This window comes from Siniperca chuatsi, linkage group LG9 (assembly GCF_020085105.1).
Source record: "Siniperca chuatsi isolate FFG_IHB_CAS linkage group LG9, ASM2008510v1, whole genome shotgun sequence".
Classification (NCBI taxonomy): Eukaryota; Metazoa; Chordata; class Actinopteri; order Centrarchiformes; family Sinipercidae; genus Siniperca; species Siniperca chuatsi.
Genome location: NC_058050.1, coordinates 15,462,042 through 15,485,210, shown reverse-complemented (window position 1 = coordinate 15,485,210; position 23,169 = coordinate 15,462,042). Strand labels below are relative to the sequence as shown.

Below are 23,169 nucleotides of genomic sequence, written 5' to 3'. Positions count from 1 at the left end.
GAAACACAATTTTATCTTAACTAATCCAAACAGTCCCTTATCAATACACCTAACCTGGGCTGCTTTTTGTTTCATCTCGGAAATCCAAACTGGTCTTCATCATCATCCTGTGTTTCAGTCATTTTAAATAAATCCGTTTTTTGTTCATTTTCCATGCTAATAAACTGACTCTTGCAAATCTGAAAACGTTACAATCATTACACTGAAAGAGCCGTGAAAAACCTGATAACTTTGATTAATAAATCAGTTGCTTCCTCTTTACAAACACCTTCAAATCCTCATATCAGAAAAATGAAGGGATTCAGAAATATTTGGTTTCCTCTTGAACAAGTTTATTTGAAGGCATATTCCGTGATCCAAAAAACAGTCACTCCACCACCAGCATTCAAAACTCAGGATGGCAACCTTACTGTCACTTTCTTATTGATTTACAACTCTTTTAATTCATAGGCAAACTACATTTAAATTAATAGTTTACTTTTTTGTTTACACCAGTTTACAAACATGATATAAATTAGGCATATTTCACCATACACAAAACGCTCATTTTTCATCTATTGCTTAAATTCTTCAATTGTACAAATATAGGCCTACCTGTAATTTATTTAGTACGAACATTACAGTTTGGGTCCTTAAACTGTAAATCTTAACAGGCACATTTTACCTAAATATTAGAAAATGTCCCCTTGTGAAATGAACTTAGGAACCAGGAAAGGCAGGAGGCGCACACAGATGGCAGTTAAGTTAAACCACATTCCTCCTAAAGTGTCGAGGGAAACCAAGAAAACTGCTTTTATTTTTAAAATCCCGTTTAGCTGCCTCCTAACAGCCATATCATCCACCAGTGACTGTTAGATCCTTCAGCTTTTGCATTTTCTGCAACACTGAATAAATATCATACATTTATTCTTCTGAGATCTTCGGAGGCCGCGGGGTTTTTTTTTATTTCCCCACTCCAACTTTATTGCATCTGAACCTTTCAAGGCGACTCAAGAACGATCAGCCAACCTTGACTTTCATGCGATTGTTTGAATGTCAAAAAAAATGACATCAACAAAATCCAACAAAAGGTTTAATTCAAGTTTTTTTATTCACAATATTAACCCATCTTTTAAGATGACATAATACATTGTATTTTGCTGAATTAATAATTCCGTAGCCTACTGATAGGATAAAGTGGATCTAAGGAAAAAACAGAAATTAAAAGTGCATTTAAATATATTTTTTGCGCATTTGTTTTCCTTATCATGATATCCAGCTAGAGGGCAAGGTTTACCTTTTTGTTTACACGCAGCCTACATGCTTATTAGCTACTCGAGCCCAATGAAAACGATCTCACTTATGTTAGTGGATTAATGCACATTTACTGGCTCGGGTTAAAACTTGTAATCCAATATGTTTGTGGTTGAAGCTGTTTGACGTAGAAGGAAAGGAGCTTTAATGTGACAAACTGGGCCAATCATGCAGCCTCGGCCTGAATGCTGACGCAACGTATTGGCTGAATAACTGACAAAATAAAAAAAAATAAATAAATAAAGAAGGTTTATTGATCATGTAAGACTGTTTTAATCACCAAAATGAATAACAGTTTCACATAGGCATAACACACCGTTGAATGAAGCCCAAACAGTAAACCACCTGGGCAGAATGAAATATTACACAGTCTCCTAATGCTTTCCTGCAGATGACAAATTCACAGGCTTTGATGTATGAAACGTGAATTTAGACTAAATTCTAAAATTGGCTGCATAACAGGATTAGTGATATGTGACACATGTGCCCACTTACTCAGCAGTGATGACAAATGAAAATGGATTGGAGTGTGGGAAATAGCCCGTGTCCAAAGCTTTATATTGGGCGTTGCAAAGAGAGAACAGGCGATGCAAAGACGGGCTCCAGTCTTCGGCAAATATCTGTATTATTCATAGCCTATAAAACAACATCTGTATGTTTACATTAAACGTTAAACGCATGCTTTGTCGTGACTGCGAATATCTTCTGATTACCCTCATATGAACTTCTTTCAGGCTGCTTCTGACTTCTCTTCTAATTTTTAACATTTTAATTTTGCAGAAGATGAATCATCCACGCGATTAAAGCACAATACGCACGAGTGTTGATGGTCCAGTGCAAGCAGATGTGGTAATTAAACATGTCGAGCTGGCATGCTTTAATGATCATGAAAATGCTGGTCCGAACAAACACATAGCAACCAGAAGAGAGATAACCAAGCTTGTCTTTACAGGCTATTGTCTTTTTGTCCCCGGGTGCCAAACTGGACTGATGCCTGACAAAAGTGCAGCATGAATCTCATTGCTCCGTCACTTGTGGACTGGATTAGTCTATATATAGCCAGAGGAGCTATATTAAATTCACACAGAGAGGCGACGAATTCATACCTGCCATTGGCTCAATGATGAAATCATTTAAAATAGATTGAATTGAGTAAAACAGCTTCCAAAAAAATGGACGCATATGCTGTACAGGCCCAAATGCATCAAGTGCTCTAGTTTAGCCTATTAAATGTTATTTGTGGCACAAGGATTAAGCCTTACGTGTATAACAAATGCTGGTCTAAAAGTATGATCTTGGTCTTTAAAATGTTTCAGACTTCTCCGCAGAGGTTAAGGTTAGGGTTAAGGTGAGGGTTAGGTTTAAACGAACTTAAAGGTAAAAAAATATGGCAGGTTAAGCAGCTTGGCGTGAAATTGGATGCAATTCTCTGTTTTGTTCTACCTTGTAATGTGGTAATTTAACGACGACAGTCTACAGCCAGATAGAAGCAACCCTTCAGAAGCTCTACAATGAAAAAGAACCCGTGTTTAAAATACGTAGCTTTCAAAATTGCCTAAATTGGGTCTGAGCAAAATTCCCTCTAAGTATTTTTCCTTTCCCATACAGCCAAAGGTCTACTTTATAAACTCATTGACTCATATAGCCTACACGTTGAGGCGTAGGCTATCTGTCATTTTGTGCCAGTGGTCACATGGCTTTGGCCCACAGGAATGGATAGAGATGGATCCCCACGTCAGCTTGTACGTCTAAGGATTTCTGCTCCACCAGTCTGCCTCAAAGTGACTGGAGCGCAGCGCCGCGGAGGAACTATGCGAGGATTATTATAGGACGTTTACAACAGCAGAATATGGATTTTGATGAGCGGATCTCTGGGTCTAATATGTATTTACCGAGCTGCACTTACTACGTCTCCGGAGCCGACTTCTCGGGTCTCCCTCATTATTTAACCCAGAGCCAGTCCTCTTGCCCCATGACATACCCCTACCAGTCCTCAGCCCTGCCACAGGTCCCGTCCGTGAGAGATGTGGCTTTCAGAGACTATGGGATTGATACGCCCAGTAAATGGCACCACAGCAGGGGGAGCCTATCACACTGCTACACTGAGGACATCGTGCACAGGGACGGCTGGACGAGCCCGACTTCACGGGGGGGAGAGATCCTGGTGAAAGGCGGCTCCAGCGCCAGCCACTCCAGCTCCTCCAACCCGACGCACGGCTTCTATGGCAGCGTTGGCAGGAACGGCGTCCTGCCGCAGGCGTTTGACCAGTTCTTCGACACCGCTTACGGGAGCGCAGAGAACAGCACAACACCGACATCACAGGCAGCAGACACGGACAGACAAGCCACCAAAACAAGCCCAGCTCCGGCTCATTCGGGCTCGGACACGGCGGAGAGCTGCAGCCCCAAGTCGTCCTCCGGCCACAGCGAGGAGAAACAGAGCAAAAGCAGTGAGTAGCCCCGCTGAATGCAAGAAGGAGAAAAGTCTAACGCGTTGCTCTTAAAGCTTTTTATATGCTGTTTTATAAGCACGTAAGGTTTATGGAGGGCCTGCAGATTTGCCCTATAACAAAACTATGTTATAAACGACAAGATCACGTGCTTAGGATTGAAATTGGCCGTGAAGACTTTGGCGTTAAGCTTGTCTTCCAGGATTTCAAACAAGATCTCCTCTTTTTTTCTCTCCACATGTGTGCTTAAATATCCTTGTAGGCCTACAGTTAGCCTGTAAACTACATTTATATGCCAAATCATTTGATAAAATACTATTGAAATAACAATGTAAACATTTTACATACATCCTAAATCTCCTATATTTGTGTCCATGTGATTATAATTAATTTGTTCATTATATATTTTTAAAATGGATATTTTTGGATTTATAATTTAGTTTATTATGGGTTGACGGAAGTTGGCTGCTGAGGCATTTTAATCTGATTTTGGACCAGATTAAGGTTTAAACCCTGCTCCTTATTTAAAGGTAAATATTTACAAATTCACTGGATTTGCGAGGATTTTATTCAACAACTGCTTTCGATTAAATGTGCCTCACTAACACTAAAACAACAGCTCTTTACGCACAGTGAAATCAACAGCGGACAACACAAGCATATCAGATACATGATACTCATGACTGTTTGGTTTAGGCCCACGCCCTCACTCTTAAAGCCAGCCAGAATGGTTTTTACAGATTTCAATAAGTTTTCACAGCTTCCGACATGCAATCCTTCATGCTCAACGTGTCCCACTATCAAGTCCAGTCTTTGTTTACAAATCTCGGTCCTGTAGGCCTGAGACGAGGGAAACACTTGAACTCCAAAGCTCGTGTAGACCACCACTGCTGCTTCAAAGCAGGAAATAGACTAATGATTTCTTGTTGTTGCAATGTGTCTGTAATATCTTATGTGGTGACCTTTGCCCTTATTTATCGATTTATCTTTCAGGTGGCCAGAGGACGCGCAAGAAGAGATGTCCATATTCAAAGTATCAGATCAGGGAACTGGAGAGGGAGTTCTTTTTCAGCGTTTACATCAACAAAGAGAAGCGTCTGCAGCTCTCGCGGATGCTCAATCTGACAGATCGCCAGGTCAAAATCTGGTTTCAGAACAGGAGGATGAAGGAGAAGAAACTGAACAGAGACCGTTTACAGTACTACACCACAAACCCCCTGCTATAAAAACTGAACAAAGACTGTCCCTGGCATGCAGCCATGCTCCCCCCCATCTAGACTACACATCTTACCTGGACAGGATGACGAGTTTTTAATGTGCCAGACTTCATAAAGAATTCTACTATTTATACACTATTTTGTCATTAAACACCGTTGGCTTTATTATTATTATTATTATTATTATTATTATTATTATTATATAGGCCTGTTATTCTGCCTGCCCGACAAAGCAACAACTTCCAAAATTTTAAAGTGTATGGTGTGCTTATGCGAAAAACCAGTTGTGTCAGATTCCCTTTATATTATTTAATAAAACGCACGGAGATGACTGTACTGCAATTTCAAAAATAATCTCAAGTTTTCTTTAGAATTTCAATTGTTTCCCCAAATTTCCGCAGGCACACACAACTTCTGTGGCCAGAAATCTTGACATCAAACTACTGTTCGTGTTTCCTTCTTTCTCTTAATCTTTAACTGTATTGTACAAATACAACTCCGGTGACTGGAAACTATTTCGTGTGTTTTGGAATTACTATCAGACCTCATCTGACACTGTTGGTGGTGATCAACTGCCCCCAAAATTATTAGTCAATGCAGCATAGCTGGAGAATGAGTTAAATTATAATCTGATACCAGTTTATTCATTTTCATGCATTTCAAATCTGATATTCACTGATATCTAACATCTGCGCTTGACCCTCAGTACAAGCGCTTTGTTGAGCTCTTGGTCGTAAAGTTGGATTCTTCTCGAAGGCAAACCGCTGAAAAGAGCAAAACCCCCAAAATGAAACATAATCCCATATTTTGTTTTATATGCCAGCACGTGGATCGTATCGGTTGCATGATATGTAGGTCTGATGCATTTTTATTCCCTCATGGCTGGAAATGGGATCCGCTGCAGTTATTATTTGATATCCATTACAAAGGGTTCATTCATTTCTCTGGCGATGTGGAAAGGCTGATTTTTGACCTAACATGACTGTTAGGCTTAATGAAACAACCTTGACACTTGTTCTAATGTATATAGATATAAAAGGCCGCCTCTTTGCAAAGAATATGATTCTATTTGTGTGATTATGCTCATCATCAAAGTAGTTGTTGAAAGACTATATTCATTTCTTCCACTAAAGGTCAGCCTGATGACCCATCAGCACTGGGGTAAATAAAGAGGTGGACGAACTCCAGATCACTATTACTATCTGTATGGTCATTTATTTATTATCTGGAGTGGTTTCATCTAAAGATCCTACATCAGTTTGATACTAAATAAACAGGCTATGAATTTAGAAGAATATTTATGTTAACCTGCAAAAGAAGTGAAGCCCGCGCACATAAAAGGACGGGTAAAAATTGGGTTCAGGTAGCTTTATATCCACCATCAGGCCCCTGAAAGCAACTTGAATGGCCTGCCATAAGCTAATAAGGGCCCTGATGCCTTCTTATACCGTGCATCCTGTGAGGCTCCCAGGAATTCCGCTTTGATTGCTGCACATCCTCCCAGTTGCTCCAGTAACTTGGCCATAAAACGCGGATTCGTCTGGAGCATTTGGAGTGTAGTGCAATAAAGCGTCTGAGACCAAGGTTATTAACTGTGACTAAGGGGCTGAAAAACAACGGCTGGGAGCATTGAAAGCTCGTGTCCACGGACCTTTCCGGCGTCATTTGTTTCAGCGTCTTACCGCGGTAGGAATATTCTGCTTGTGTGTTGTGTTGCAGTGCAGGCCTGCTGTCTTCGCCCACTGGGTGGCGCTCCTCAGATCAATGTCATTGCCGTGAATTGAGATATGAAAGAAGTTTGACTCAACGCTCAGCTGCTTTAAAATATGTCACCACCTCAGGATTTCATTGTTAAGGTAGGCACAGTAATATCATCATGTGCATTTTATGACTACAGAGGTTTTCTTAATGTGATTTAAGGAAGTGGGTCTATTTTTCCAGTTTATCCCAGTCCATCTCCATCTGAAAACTGAAGGTTTTCCTTTAAATTGCAGATGCTATGGTGTAATGGAAACATCACTGGCAAAATAACCAAACGTAAACAGTGCAAGAAAAGATGTTTGTTTCTTTGAGCATCAAATTTAATGCGGGTTCTCGGGTTGCAGTTTTGCAGAAGTTATAGGCCTAGAGTGACTAATCCGCACTAAGAAATAAGATCACAAGGGCCTATGTTCCAAACAATTTGTGGCTCACTAACTTTTATAATCCCCATACAGTTTAAAACGTAAATTATACTCCATTTTATAAATACTAAATTGGATTTATGGTGTTTAGTCGTGATGTAAACATGTGAAAATGAGAAAACTTGGATTGTCCTATAGATCATTTGTTCACTTTGATATTAAGATGTAGCTTGTTGCAACTTGTGTGTGTCCTGTGTGTGTCATTCTGAGTGCTTGTGCGTGCGTGCTGCCATAGACAGACACAAACTGGGAGACATGTCGACACAAAACAGTCAGTATGGGATTTTCCTTCATTTCTTTTAAAAAAATTAATTGAATTAATTAAAAAACAAGTTTTATGGGAATAATAACGTAAGAAGAGCTCACCCACAGCGCACACTGAAACATCACAGGAAATATCCAATAGGGTTAATGATTATTATCATTCATTGAGGCTAGACTGCAGCAGGTTTGACGCCATATAAAATGGCTGTACATAACTCTGATTTCTAGACTTTATGTCTCCAGACTTATAAGAAAATGGAGGTAGCCGATGTTGTATTTCAGGGTAAACCCACCTTTGGAGACGTTTTTATGCTGACCTAAATCTGTAGGCCTGTGTTATAAACTTCTAACCCCATTGACGGTCTTCTAAGAATGCATGGGTTGATCTATTTCTGACTTTTTATTTTATTTTAAATATTGTAACAGTCCAGGCTAACGATTTGAGTTTACTAGTTGTTTGCCTTATATGATGAGAACCAACTAATATCCATTTTTTAATTCACTCGCACGACGGACTTTTACAGACCATTACAAAATGATCCATGTTAGATCACTGGTGTTCTTTATTTTAAATTAAGACTAAATGGTTATCATTAAACATTAGCCACCCTTAAGTTACAGATGCTACTTTCGTTCTTTGCGTGATATGCCAAACAAATTTAATTTTTTTTGTTTTCTGGTTGAATCACGGTTACTAGTTTCTCCCATTACCTCCAACTCAGACGCGTCGGCCTGTTGTCACAAAGATTTCATGTAAAGAACAAAGACTATGAAGAGAGAGACGGTGAAGATCTTTCATATATTTCAAAAACCAAATTAAAACAACTTTAAAATGCGCATTGAGCATTTTATTCGTGGACAGAATTGCTATTAGGAGGTGTTGATTTGAGATTAAATTTAAATGTAAAAGAATGGGGATTATGTGTGTGTAAATAGGCCTTGGAATAAGTGTGTGTGTTTTTCTGAATATATAGTGAGTAAATAGGTGGAGAAACTCTTTCAAAAGAACCCAGTGGTTCTTTAAGAAGATAATAGAAAGAGTAACACGTTCTAATGTAATCTATCAGTATCCAGTAACGCACTACATGTCTTGCAGTCTTGCCAATTTGAGGTGATCATTTAGAAAAATGTAGCTCCAGGGCATTGTTCAACTTCAGCGTGTCTGCGTGTCACCTTTATAAATGCAGAGCCTTTGCAGTAAAAGGTGTCTGGACGCAGTCATGGCATATTCACACCACAATCAGATAAGCTCGAGGGCTCTAAAGGAAGTGACTTTGCACTAGTTTGACCAGCAGTATGGCAAAATGAAGCTCGGTCCACAGGGCGTTTGGTCAGTCCATGAGGAATAAAAAATATAGTCCAACAATAATCATCAGAGCAGCACGACCAAGTCACACAGGACCTTTTGGATTTTTGATGCACCCGTGCTTCTCAGAGGCACCTCTAGAACCCTTCATTTTTACAGTGCTGTAAAACTGGCCATAAAGCTATGCATTGTACATAATTGTTAGGGACAGCTTTCAACAACTGAGTTGTCAAATAGGGGTTGTTGTTAAGGCAGCTTGTAGGTGACGATCAAGGCTCAGAATGTGAGATTCAAAGGGGATTTAAAGATTTTACCTAAAAACCATCTGATGCACCACTTTCCCCCCACAGTTTTCTCTTTGCCTAAAACAAAATATATGACACAGTGGAGCTGCCTGGCCGGACTGGGAGGAGTCTGTAGTCGCCTGGTGTTTTAATTGGCTGCAGGCTACAGTGAGAAGCGTGAGTATCAGTAATTATTCAGCAATGTTTTGCACAAGAAATGTCAGCCAGAAAGGGCTATCTTCATCCTCCGTCAAATTATACCACAACGATGACATGCCCCAACAACCAGGCTGGAAATTCGTTTTTCGTGGACTCCTTAATCAACGTGAGAACCGACAGTGGTTCTTATTACCAAAGTAACGGGGTGTATTTGCCACCGGCGTCGGAATATTCATATGGACTCTCCGGTGGCTCTTGTTTCCCGGGGATCGGTAAGCGCAACGAGCCAAGCACCCAAAGCGTGATCCCTTCTTCTGCTCCGTATGTTCAAGGGATGGAAACGTGGCTGGAAACGTCGAGATCCTGCCGGGTGGATCAGCCCAGCGGCCAGCATATGGCTCAGTGTTCATTCTCACCGAGTATAAAAGAGGAGAGCGCATATTGCCTTTATGAGTCTGACAAATGTCCTAAAGGAGCAACAGTAGATGACATTTCCTACTCGACTGCATCATGCCCGGTTACCGGCAGCACCTTGCCAGTCCCCGGCTACTTCCGCCTGTCTCAGACGTACACGTCCTCCAGGCTTTACCACGATGTCCAGCCAAACATGAATCACTTTACTCTGCAACGACCTGCCCGCTTGGACAGCCAGCCCTCCCAGCCCCAGGCTGCCTCTGCTGAGCCGGATCGGAGGGAGAACCACGAGGAGGCGCCTGTCCCTGCGCCGTGCGCCCCGGCCAGAGAGGAGGACAGCCGCCTCTCCTCGGAAAGCTCATCCTCCCCTGAGCCCGCTGAGACGTGCAGTGCGGAATGTCCAGAAAAGCCCGTCAAAGGTGAAGAGTCGACATACATTGTAGAAATATGCTGTAAAAAATAGCAGACGGCATAAAGGGCACGCACGTATAATTTTTTGGCTTCCATTGTTTTTTAACCAATGATTTCTAACCACAGAGGAATGCATGTGTATGAGATTTTCCATGAGAGTATAAATATTTCTGTCAACAGTCAGCCACTCACAGGTGTGCGTTTATCTGGTATTTACCGGTTTATCGGACATTAGGCGAAATTGAACGTGACTTAACCAATCAGAGCCAAGGATCAGAGCTATTGTGCTCTATTAGCTGTTTATTTTTAGATCCCAAATAGGCTGCTGTGGCTGTGCTTTATTACAATGCTATTCAAACAGGCCTCATGTATTTATTTTAACAGGTAACTATATGAAGTTTTGATAATTAAAAAGCACATGAATTATTCTTGTGTTTTAAAATATGATCAGGGTTTCATTATTATTTCATTTAAAGCAACAACAAGGCCAATCCGGTCTAGTCCATTTGTCCTGTGCAGGATTCTGTCATTTGTCTCCTCATCAAAGGCACAGGCCTTGCTATATTATCAGCAGGCTGTGCAGGCTATGTTTTATGTCTTAATAAAGGTGCAGTTGGCTATAGGCTGCTGTGGTTAAGGCTGCTTAACGGGGCAAATAGCAGTTTCTGGTACAATGCTGATTTGCAGCTATATTGGATATCCACATAGATATGTGGCTGTGCGTAATATGGTAGTAAATATCAAATCGAAGACAGAAATCAGTCATTATGGTTGTGTAGTAGGTGTCAATAGACTTTTTATAGCATACCAAGCCCTATCTTCGGTAGTTTACAGTAAAAACACAATTTTATTAATTGAAATGTCAGGTGTTGTTTATTTAGGATTTTGAATTTTATTAGTCCATGATTTCTAACGAATATGTGAGGCTTCCCTCCAGGTATGATGTTTGTTGTTGTCACACCTGTTGCCTAATGTCCTCTCTCATTTTCATCGTAGGAGATGGAAAAATGGAAAGTACGGCAAACTGGCTCACAGCTAAGAGTGGCCGAAAGAAGCGCTGCCCCTACACCAAGCACCAGACTCTGGAGCTGGAGAAGGAGTTTCTCTTCAACATGTACTTGACTAGAGAGCGTCGTCTGGAGATCAGCCGCAGTGTGCACCTCACTGACAGGCAAGTCAAAATCTGGTTCCAAAATAGGAGGATGAAACTGAAAAAAATGAGCCGGGAGAATCGGATCCGAGAGCTCTCCAGCAACTTCAGTTTCTCATGAGACTGTCTGCGTCTTTGGCGCCCTCCTCCAGCCATGACAAGGGCGCCTGTGCAGAGCCCCCCACCCAACTGTGAGAATGTCCATGGAAAATAGGACCCTACTGCTAACTTATTGATTGTTGTTCTTTCTTATTTTCACGTCTGTTTTATTTTAGTCGTGGATATGTATTTATAAATGGCTACATTTGTAACGTTGATCAATGCATTGTGTCGAAAATGTTCAGAACCACAATGTTTCAGAGGCTTGTACATATTGTATATTATACCTGAGTGAACCATTGGAATTTGCATGCTCGACCAACCCTTGGGATACTTGTGTTACTGTTACACAGTTACAGTTATGTGACAGCTAAAGAACCCAAGAGGCCTGATGAATATTTGCACATTTTGCTGGTCAAATTAATAAAACCATCCCTGCAACTGCAGACTTCTTATTTCGTTCAGAAAGGCAGACTAGGAGCTGAGCGGTGTTTAAATCTAAAAGCTGGCACAGGTACAGCGCCTGGGTCTAATGCCTTTGTGTTTTGGACTGGGTCCGCTTTGTGCACAGTAGATAGTAAATAGTTTGGGCCTGTAATAGATGTCTGGCGGCACACTTCGGTGCTTTTTGTCCTTGACTTAAATGTAAACCAATGAGTGGAGAAGCAGTGATTTTGTCTTTATTATTATTTCAAATGTATTTAAAATTATGAATGTGGGTCCTTGTTGCAAAAACGAAGACAAACACTTTTTTAATGGTAAAATGCGTAATGTTAATGTGTAAGTAAAGACGCATCTGGGCTGCCTGGACAAAAACTGTCCAAAATGTTGCAGAACAGTTTGACAGTTGCCGCACATATCAGATGATGAACAAAATCTGTCTGAGCATTGTCTTTTGCGCCTTTACAGATTTCTAAAATTGTTACAGGTAGCCCTCTTTATACCAAGAAACTGCACAATTTTCACACCTTGAAAACACTAAAAACACATCATAACAGATATGCCTGAAGAGGAGAGCGGGCTGTTGAGTGGTTTAGGTAGTCTCATGTTGTTGGGCTATAATATTTCTCCCACAACACGAAACTGCCTTGATTACCTCAGTAAAACTCGTCGCATCATGGAAAGTGAATCCATATTAATTACTGGTCGAATTTATTAATCATTTGGCGCAGACTGCTTCAAACACATAAACATTTATTATTCCAAAAAGTGCAATAAAGTGTTTTGTTGTTGTGCGTAAAAGGAACTCTTGATATGATTTTTGTCTTTCAGTGGGTTTTCATTATGCAGCTAAATTTTATTATATATGTATCTGGACTCGGTTACATTCAATCTTAGAGATACAAAGTGTTCACCATGTCTATAATTTAAGGCACAGTCTGTAAAGGAGTCTGAGAGTCTCTATGTGATCTAAACAGCAGGAAGTTAAGATGCAGGCTGGGAAATGAAAGGATTAAGGCTCGTATATGTCCAGGAGAGGAGGAAAGGACAGACAAGGCCTCGGTTATGATCATTGCAGTCTGCCAGTTGCCTCGCCGTAGGAAATGCCGGATGCGTCTGCTTGAGCCAGAGAAAAGACACAAAGGCTGAGCTTTATTGGTGATATTAAGCTTAGACAGCCAGGTTGTAACCTTAAGAAAAACAACCCAATTGCCCGTGATAAAAGGGACTGTTATATAGCACCCAAATAACCTTACCCCACTTTCCGTTTTAGATTGTCTTCAAAGTAGACCCACAAACCTGCAGACACAGCAATGTGCATCTTGGAAACCTTAATATGTTTTGACATTGTAAACTCCAGTGATGCTTTAAACACATCTCTCCTTGTTTTATCTTATTTAAGAAGTCGTTTTTGTGTTTTATATTCCAACCACTAACAAGAACCAGAATTTTCTTTCCCAAAGTTAGAGGTTTATGGATGGAGGTCATTAAATTATTTTACATGTTTTATTTTCGAGAATAAATAATCCCATTAGTTTTAATGGATATACAATTTTTTTAAGGGAAGAGGTTGTTTGGTGATTTCACAAATGGAGGCTTTAAAGTAATACCCCCCTGCTCCCCTCTATCACAACACCAACATCAGATCTCTTGACAAAAATCATAACGTTTATTGCTTATAAAACGTAATATTTCCCAATAAAAGCGCGGGGATTTGCTATTAAAATATGGTAGGGAAAATGGTGGCCATTTACTTGAGCAGCAGGCTGATTTATTATTTATTGTTCTGTCCCACGGTCACGTGTTTGGGGCGCCCTATCCAGTCTTGGGCAAGGTTCAACTTACTGGACGCATTGAGCCCCTATAGCTGGTGCAGGAAAGCAGCACATTATATGCAATGACTCTGTTTTTTCTAAACATTGCAGGACTGTAACCCGTTATTTTTTGCTTTTGCATTTTTGCAATGTCGACGTTGGGAACTAGTTATTATGTTGAGTCGCCTGTTCTTCCCGAGCAGGAAGATATGGCACCGAGGTACTCATCAGCTGCAGGGGTGGAGCAGACGATGCTCAGCGAATATGGCGGACACGAGTCTTGTCCTTTGCAGGCGAAATCTTCTATTTTTGGTGGATCTTGGAATCCCATCTCGGCCCACCCTCCAAACACAGCCACTCCGACCTATATACATCACCATTACACGAGCGGGGACAGCGATGGCATGTTTACGCGCTCCTGGGCGTTGGATCCGGTCTCGGCGTCCCTGTGTTTGACGGGATTACCATCGACAGCCATGCATTATGAGATAAAACCCGAACCTCTGATTGGGAGTGCTGAATGTACAACTTTGGAGGCGCACACACCTCTTTTGTCTGACATCGGAAACGAAGCGTCCCTTGCGGAGATTCCCTGCGAAACCACATCCACGTCTAAAACCACTGAAGAGAGCCCGTCAGCAGAGGACAAGAGGGAGATAGATGCAAGTAAGCAATGCAGTGTTTTCATTTTATTTCACTTTATGGACTCATTTAGATGAATGAAATTGTCATTAATGGCTTGAGGATGTGGAGGAATGTCACAGGCTTGGCTTAGTACAAAAATGGGCGTAACTTTTTTTATAGAAACTATTGTTTAGGCTCAAAGAGTTGCAATAGTCTTAAAGCTCCATGACATGATCTTCTGTAAATATAAGATATGCATAGTCTTCAAGGTGACTGACACACTTCACTGTATAATTTTACAAAATGTCAAAGGAATTTGCTGCCCAGTCCAGAGTGAAAATAAACCAAAATAATTTCTTTATAAATATACAATCTTGCCAGGAGCAGCATGTCCTTGCCAAACTGTAAAGCCAATAGACCAGTGTTGTTTTTGAATCCTATTCTGAGAGCATTAACTCTCCTGTCTCATGGTTTTGACCCCTTATTTCCAGATAACCCATCATCCAACTGGCTTCACGCGAAGCCCACCAGAAAAAAGCGTTGTCCATATACAAAGCATCAAATCCTCGAACTGGAAAAGGAGTTTCTGTTTAACATGTACCTCCCCCGGGATCGTAGATACGAAATAGCGAGAGTCCTGAGTTTGACCGAGAGACAGGTGAAAATCTGGTTTCAGAACCGCAGGATGAAGATGAAGAAAGAAAACAAAGACCGGCGGAGAGACAGTTAACTGGTTTTGGACTGATGGTGGATTAGAGCCTGAGGGGGGAGCAGGGGGAGGGAGAGGGAGGCCTGTCTTTAATATTCCTGACCTATTACACATGTTGTTGTAAAATTTGTGTTGTTAAAACAATGCTGGGTTGTTTTTTCTATGATATCCAGTGTTTCATGTTTGTGAGAGGACAAAGTGTCTCGTCTGAATTTAGATGTGTTGTATTTGGCGCACAGAAATAGTTAAACTATAGTCCATTTGTTATTTGCATGAAAGTATCCTTGACTACCTGAATGTCTTTCAGCTACCTATTTGCATTGTTTAAGTTATTGTTTTTGCAGTCTAGATGTTTTTTAACGGATAGGTTTTTATCCATTTGTGAAAACACTGTGCACACTCAAAATACCTCGTAGTTCCTGGTTTCACCCAAAATAAAGAGCAGTTTGTATAGCACATTAGAAACGTATTATGTCTTAATAATTTGTTATCATTTTGCTTAATATTAAAACATGCCAAACAGTTTAACAATATATATATATATATACAGGCTTACTATACATGAATAAAATACTAAAACTTACTTAATTTACTGCTCGGTTCACCATAAATTGTATTAACTATTTCGACAAAATTAGAATTTTTACTTTTGTCATTTTAAGATTTTAAAAAGCCCACTTTTACTTCGTCTTCTGGTTTGTAACCATTGAGCTTTATGGCGCAAACAACCCAAATAAGCCACAAAACTTCCCAAGGCCTGTCCACATTTCTTTTCTCTCTCAGAACCAAATATTGAATGCAAAGATTTAAAAAATGGCTGCAGTTACTTGATTTATCTTTAGATGTCCTTGGATCCTTCGTTTGAAAAGCTTTTAGGCTACAGAAATTAAATCCGCAGAATCGATTGCAAACCAACATGTACCAATTTGAAATAAAGTCACGAAAGAGTGAGAGCAAATTAAAGACATAGGGAAACACAGTTTAGTATTTATAGAATATTTTGCATTTAATTATTGTCTGAAACGCAGCATGTGTACTTTGTAGGACATTTGCGGCCTTTGAACGCCCTACAAACTAGACTAGGTGCCCTCCTGCAATAAACCACAATTGCAGCCTCGACTGTTTATAAGGTGCGAAAACAGCAAAGCATGTAGAGGCTCTGTGACAGCAGTAAACCAGTATTTCTAATGAGGCTCGGACTAACAGTCAAATATGTGATATTGTTAGATAGGCCTGAAGGCATTGGGGTAACACACACACACACACACACACACACACACACATACAGACAAACACAGGAGAAGTGTGTGTGTATATGGCAGGATTGCAGATGGGTCTGTCCTGAAACGTCTAATTACTTTACAACAGTCTACCAGCAATTAGACTGTCCAGAAACATCCGTTTGTTGTTTTGTCTCAGCAGAACAGGCACACACACACACACACACACACACACACACACACACACACACACACACACACACACACTAACACAACAACACTGAAACAGTTTCCAAATAAACTCCACAACACACATCACTTTATTTGGTGAACAAGTAGAAAATGACACACATAAAAAAACAAAAAAACATTTGGTAGTTAACCCCCCACAAACTTTAATTAGAACAAACACCACCGTCCTGATGGTGGTGTCGGTGCTGCGCGCTGAGCTGAGTGCTGCTGTGCTCTGACCGCCAGCAGGTGGAGGCAGCAGCTCATCTGAGGAACAACGTTCAAACCGGATGATGCGTTCATGGCACACCAAGACCACTCCCCATTTATTACAGACCTGCACAAATTGCGTCGTTTTCGTCGTAAATCATCTGATCCCGCTGCGTGGTCTGTTTCATTGTATCGTCATCTGTGGCATGAATTGCTCTTTAAAGATCTTTATTTAATTAAAGTGGGGTTCTGTTTGTGCCAGGGGGATCCTTTACATTTTTACTGCCGCTTCTGAGAAAAGCACAAAATAGTTTCTGAAATGACTCCACCTTGTGCTTTTGAATAGTTTAGAGGAATGGCTGCAGCTATGATAATCACACATGGCTGCATGCATGTTCTAATAAATACTCACAAATATTGATATAAACTGTTGCATATCAAAGGCAAATATATAATTTTATATCCATCAATAAATAAGCAACTATGTGAACACATAGTATGTGTGAGCATATATGCATACATGAAATGCTCTGCTGATCATGATTGAGGTGGCATGATGATCACATGATTATCCACACACCTGCATTTTCAGAGGCATGTCATCACTTTCCTTTTTCCAGGAGCTGGTCCAGGGGTTCGGCTGGTGGACCCTAACTGAGCGATGAACTTGAGGTCCTAAAAAGTGAGAGATACCCCACACCTTCCCTCCCTTCTTGGTTTCCCTCAACATCCCTCAAACCTCCCTCCACCTCTCCCTTTCCCCCACTCACTCACAAAGGTCACCCACATGCAGTTCATTAAGTCTCTTATTCATTTTTGGGAAAACTGTAAAGATATTATACGACTGATATTCCCATTTTTCAAAAAAAGTGATAAGATAGTAACATTACACTATTCAAACCTTCAGGGTCTGTTTAGTCCCTAGAGAACAGTGTTGTGTGTAGCTGGCATTCCTGTCTGATCCCCATGCATGTTTGGATGGATATCTTCCATGCAAACAGCCATTTGAGAAGCCATGCTGCAGAAAAACAGAAGGTTGCTTGGATGTTATTTGCGGTGACCTCTCATGACCCCTATACATCAAACCTCATGACACCACCGGTGACAGAGGAGGCCACAAGCGAACTCTGGAGGAGAAGTTCAGGGGAGTAGTGCACATAGGAGTCTGTTTCATCCACTCATCCCCCTCACTGCCAATAGTCTGTTGGTTTGGATGTGTTGTTAAAGATGCTTAAAACATTTTTGCAGATAATTATTTTTAAAATGATTGATCGCTGTATTGAGCCATACTGATCACATCTCAGTTTAATGCAGTTTTCAAGGGAAACAGACTCTTTGAGTTTGGAGTTTGCTTTCTGGAGGCTTCTTATCAGCCACTTACAATCCCCAATGCATTTTCCTGCATTATTCTTTTTTTCATGAAAGTATGCTATTTGCTTCAAATCCTTCACAAAACCATGTTCACATACATGTTTGCCTTTACCTACAGGGCAACTGAGCGAGGACACTTGAATCAAAGAGGCAGATAACTGACAGCTAGACTGGTAGTCTCTTAAAAGGTGGGTTGTGTAGGTGGGTATCTTATCCTATCATTATTTTGTCTTCTTTGGTTTTCTAAGAGGGAAAATGGGACCAGGATGACCATATCAGTATTTTTTCAGTTACCAGGTTATTTCTGCACATGTCGACGCGCAAAACAGTTTGATTTGCGGGCCTTTAACGCGCCTGAAGAATCTGTCGAATCTTCTCATGAATCCAGGGGGCTCGATAAATAAAACTGTAATGTGAAAATCCTGTCGTGAACACACTGCTTTGTTTCCAGGACACACACACATACACACACACGGTGCGAACGCTAAATGTGTTTTCCAGAAGGATTACAAGTCTTGAATGTACTGCTGTATTTTTTGTTTTTTTCCCCACAGGCAGAATATGACGTGATATATGATACAATGCAGCGTTAATGACGGAAACAACATGCAATAAACACTCTTATAAACACTTTCAGTCATTTCACCAAATGTAATTTCAAAGGATTAGCCTAAATAACCTTACTTATGCACCTTTTGTAATACATATATATTAAACGTGTTATTGCAATTAAATACATTTCAGATTTTACCGTCGTTTACACACTGAGAAACAAAAACAGATGCACATTTTTATTATTTATTCTTCAGTCTGGTTAAACACTTGCATCACACTCACCATAAATGAAAACAACACAGTATAGGCTTATATTACTGAAATATTTTGTCTTAAAACCAACTCAGTCAGTGGTCGCAGGTTTGGCCTTGCTTGCTTCCCAGATGTCTCTTGTTGTCACAGAACAGACGGGAAACGCGCCGCTCCTGCTCACAGCTTATCCAGACACCGTCTTCTGTCTGCATCCGTTCAAAACAAGCAGCAAAATGTGGCTTCATGCATGTGACAGCTCCGAACAAGAACAGTAGACATAAATCAAAATGTAGTTGCAATATAAAATATAAAATGTTCAATATGTTCAAGTCCAGGCATGCAGTGTTCAGGTTCTTTGTTCTCTTTGTATCATTGTTCTGTTTCTACACCTGTGTCGATTTAATTCTATGCGCTCTGGCCATGTTAATACTGTCTATATACTTTATTTGCAAATTCTAATAGGAAGAAATAGTACATTAATGTGTTAGTTTCGATAATAATTTGCAGAACTAATCATGCATGCTTGACAATGAGCTACGCACAGATGGAATTCGGTTAAATTTAAAGTAAAGTAAATTAATTTCAGTTATTTATCAGTTATTTTTCAGTTATATTATAGCCAAATATTATAGGCTAAATTAGGATATTGTTCGTCCACAAGATCTGTCTCATATTTGAAGTGCATTCTTACAACATAAAGATCAGTCAAAATACACAGTTATATGCAGTCAGATCAAACATTTCAAGCAAATGTGGTAAAAGTGAATTATTCTAGACAGCGAACAGGCCAGAAAAAGACTTGCATCTGACAGAGAGAAAGGTATGAGACTGAATGGGATTTCTGCTGAATGCCAACACCCACTCACCTCAGCCAACAATGATGCTATGTAAAAGCTGCTCCGTTCGTTTCTATACCACTAATCAAGTCCATTCCTCTCCTCTGTGTTTTTTTCTGTGCCAGTATAATCCTTTTTGTAAACGAAAAAGCGACAGAGTTTCGTCTTTAGATGGATTTCTGATTTATTATCGAGCGAGTGAGCAAAAAAAGAAGCTTTGTGCGTATTGGCCGTGCGTCTCATCCAGTGCCTCTAAAGAAATCCCTCCATTTCTAAATTAAAAACTTCTCCTACAGCCTACCTAGAGAGTGGCTGTCCTCTTCCTGGCCATATATGATCTAAGAGAGTGTTAGATGGTTTAAATGTGTTCTTAGGGCAGGGAGCTGTCAGACCTTTTGGCGAGAAAGATTGATCACACACCGGCTACCAGGGCTCTTTGTTTAGAGCCTGAGCAATAAACAGCCATCAGATCCCCACCTTTCCTCTGCTTCACACTACAGTGGCAAATCATTTCTTCTCTCCGCTATGTTATAACCAATAATGCTGAAGTATATGGATGATGGCTTAGGTCAACATTATCCCAAGGTGAAAGCAAATAAATGAAATGGGATGGTGGGATAGGGAGCTATAAAGTGTAAAATGGTGACAAATGCCCATTAAACAACCCAACTGCTTTCTTACATTGACACAAAATATTATTGTATTAGTAGATTTCCTATAAAGGCTTCATTGATAAAGTAACCTTTACTGACATAATCTATTCGGCAGGCCAGATAACGAAAGATCAAATTGCGCCAAAATCTGATGAACGCAAAATCACATTGAACTCTATTAAAAACACATTTCTCTCTCTCTCTCTCTCCTGTGGTGTGTGTGTGTTGGGGGAGGGGTGGACATGTTGTTGGATGTCTTGTGCAGCTTCCCTCTCCAAGCAAACCTTCAAGAAAGTCTCACGATTAACGCCTTGGCACTGATAACGACTGTGGGCGTCATCGCGTTATGAGACACAAATGTGACTGCTGAAATTATTTGTGGAGTGCCATGCTAGAAACAAACGCACATAGGACACACACACAAGCACACACACACACACACACACACACACACACACACACGCACACACACACGTACACGTACCACAACTCACACGCGTGGACGCGTAAAGAAGGCACGGCGTTTGGGTGCATTTTCGGGGATGGGGGGGAACAAACTGACCCAAAAAATGTGTAAATAAAGCAACCCCTACCCCCAGAATGAGGCGTTACCCCTCCGACTTTCTCGATCAATCACAGGGGACAGTGGCTTCTTTTGATAAAAACCCCAAATTGTCATTGGGCAGATGCAATCATGTGACAAGCAGCACGGTCTAATTCCAACCATGTCCTCATGAAAGCAATAGTTTATGGCATAGAGGTCTCCATACGACTATATCCAGTTTAGTAGTTAATGGAAATAAACTGCTTATTAAATCTGAATTAACTTCAAATCAGCCAGTTTTCAAAACAAGAAGGAGGAGATGAATTACGAATTTGGGCGAGAAAGTGGTTTTATCAACAGCCAGCCGTCGCTCGCTGAGTGCCTGACATCTCTCACTAACCCTGTCGGTGATGCATTTCAAAGTTCATCAATCAAGAGCTCGGCGCTTTCACAGTCGACACTGATTCCTCCTCCTTTTGAGCAGACCATCCCCGGCCTGAACCCGGGCATCCACCCACGCCACAGCCGCTCAAAGCAGGCGCTGGGAGGCTGCAGCCCGCTGCAGGCTGCATCCCTACCCCCGGAGTACCCGTGGATGAAGGAGAAGAAAAGCATCAAGAGGCACCAGACTGCTGCTGCTGCTTCTTCTGCTTCTGCTGCTGCGACAACGGCTGATTCCTCACCGCTCTACTTCTCCCCCCAAGGCAAGACATGATGATTAATAACCTCCATGTAAAAGGCTCCTCATTGTCTGAGGATTCCCCCTCTGCAAGGAGCTGCATCCCGGGCCCTGTGCAACGTGGGCGTCCATTTAAGCCAGTATAAGATTTTGATTTAAGCATGCTTAATCTCATCAAGTAACGCACTGACTTGTGATGCAATGTACGAGTGTTAATGGTTGACAGTAATGGAGAGTGATAGATTATTCTTACACGGGCCAGCAGCTGGCATGTTCATTAATCTTCACCCTCCGTCCTGTCCTGTCCACGCAGACCCATCATATTCTGCCTGGGGCCCATAAATCTTCACAGTCCCGGTGCTTGCTTACCACAAGTTTCACCCCATAGAGCTTGTTTTCCACCACACACACACAACTGCGTTGCTGTTTTAGTTTTGATCGCCAGCTTTTCTGTGATTGAAAAATAATGTTTGGTTTATTGTTTTTAGGTTCACCAGAGGTCCCAGAGGGTGGTGTTGGCGGTGGAGGGGCATCCCGGAGGCTGAGGACTGCGTACACCAACACCCAACTTCTGGAGCTGGAGAAGGAGTTTCATTTCAACAAATACCTCTGCAGACCGAGGCGAGTGGAAATAGCTGCCTTGCTGGATTTAACAGAGAAGCAGGTGAAAGTGTGGTTTCAGAACAGGAGGATGAAGCACAAGAGGCAGACCCACTGCAAGGAGAACCGGGACAGTGAGGGGAAATACGCGTGCCTGGACGACGGGCCGGAGGACGAGTTTGAGCAGGCGGCGGACAGCAGCGCGGCCGGGACGCTCCTGGAGAGGGAGAGGTATTTCCACCAGAATACCTTGACTTCACAACAGTGTCAGAACGGGCACAATGGGGAGAACCAAAGCTCGACTGTTACGCATTTGAACAGCAATGAGAAAAATCTCAAACATTTTCCAAACCCGGCACCCACTGTTCCCATCTGCGTGTCAACAATAGGCCCGGACAATGATAATTCCCCCGGCCTGGACGTTTCTTTGCAGGATTTCCACGTTTTCTCATCCTCCTCCTCTTTCTCACCAAGTCTGTCAGATTCACCACAAAGTCCCCTGCCTTTATCATCCGAAACGTTTGACCTTTTCTCAGAAACACTCACAACAATCGACCTGCAAAACTTGAGCTATTGAAATATTTCAACATGTTTTATTTTAATTCAGAAACTTGTGTTCAGTTTATACACTCAGTTGTAGCGTTGAGGGGGAAAATAATAGATCACAAATAAGGTAAGTTAAAGCAAAAACAACAAAGCTACTATTTAGCCTATATGGGCAGTTTATTCCATGAGTTTATTTTTATATGGATTTTGACTATAACTGAGAAGAATATATTTGTTGAAATAAAACTTTACATTGATTGGAATCAGCAACGCTATATTGTCTTATTTCACATTAAAAAAGTTTGGAGAGCTTATTAATTTCAGGCCTATAAATTAAAATATAAAAATATATTTTAAGAATAATGGCCATAAGAGAAATTAATTATGTTCATGCATAATTCATAATGCTGAGCAGTTACTCGCAGTATTCAAATTAGGAGAATATAAACTGTTTAATTTAAAAGCCACAGGATATTTTCAAAATTATAGTCTAAGTTAATATGTTCTTGTAGTATAAAGACACTATTGATTTTACAATATCAAACTTCCCCAAAACAAATAGATGCAGTGAACACACAACACTGTGAAGTACAAATAAAATGCAAGTGATAAAAATGTCAAATTCTATATAGTAGCAACCCAGTTTTTTAAAAA

The 23,169-nt window shown here is 40.9% G+C and overlaps 4 protein-coding genes and 1 long non-coding RNA gene across 5 annotated transcripts; 4 read left to right on the top strand and 1 right to left on the bottom strand.

Annotated features, from left to right (window-relative positions):
* Window positions 1–1,249: 1,249 nt before the first annotated feature.
* Window positions 1,250–5,131, top strand: hoxa11b (homeobox A11b). Its single transcript, XM_044207471.1, has 2 exons — window positions 1,250–3,743; window positions 4,737–5,131. The coding sequence occupies exons 1-2, from the start codon at window positions 3,143–3,145 to the stop codon at window positions 4,967–4,969; spliced, it is 834 nt and encodes a 277-aa protein (XP_044063406.1). The 5' UTR covers window positions 1,250–3,142; the 3' UTR covers window positions 4,970–5,131.
* A 311-nt stretch (window positions 5,132–5,442) lies between these two features.
* Window positions 5,443–11,671, top strand: hoxa10b (homeobox A10b). The gene is made up of 3 exons (XM_044207470.1): window positions 5,443–6,816; window positions 9,064–9,989; window positions 10,978–11,671. The coding sequence occupies exons 2-3, from the start codon at window positions 9,215–9,217 to the stop codon at window positions 11,250–11,252; spliced, it is 1,050 nt and encodes a 349-aa protein (XP_044063405.1). The 5' UTR covers window positions 5,443–6,816; window positions 9,064–9,214; the 3' UTR covers window positions 11,253–11,671.
* Window positions 11,672–11,818: 147 nt separating this feature from the next.
* Window positions 11,819–18,038, top strand: hoxa9b (homeobox A9b). Its single transcript, XM_044207472.1, has 3 exons — window positions 11,819–14,151; window positions 14,601–17,161; window positions 17,969–18,038. Exons 1-2 carry the CDS (start codon window positions 13,635–13,637, stop codon window positions 14,837–14,839), a joined length of 756 nt encoding a protein of 251 aa, XP_044063407.1. The 5' UTR covers window positions 11,819–13,634; the 3' UTR covers window positions 14,840–17,161; window positions 17,969–18,038.
* A 589-nt stretch (window positions 18,039–18,627) lies between these two features.
* LOC122881373 lies at window positions 18,628–19,662 on the bottom strand. Its single transcript, XR_006379150.1, has 2 exons — window positions 19,524–19,662; window positions 18,628–18,863 (listed from the first exon to the last, which is right to left on the bottom strand). It is a non-coding gene; the product is annotated as an uncharacterized LOC122881373 (long non-coding RNA).
* A 1,201-nt stretch (window positions 19,663–20,863) lies between these two features.
* On the top strand, window positions 20,864–22,778 carry hoxa2b (homeobox A2b). Its single transcript, XM_044207469.1, has 2 exons — window positions 20,864–21,394; window positions 21,858–22,778. Exons 1-2 carry the CDS (start codon window positions 21,010–21,012, stop codon window positions 22,544–22,546), a joined length of 1,074 nt encoding a protein of 357 aa, XP_044063404.1. The 5' UTR covers window positions 20,864–21,009; the 3' UTR covers window positions 22,547–22,778.
* Window positions 22,779–23,169: the final 391 nt, after the last annotated feature.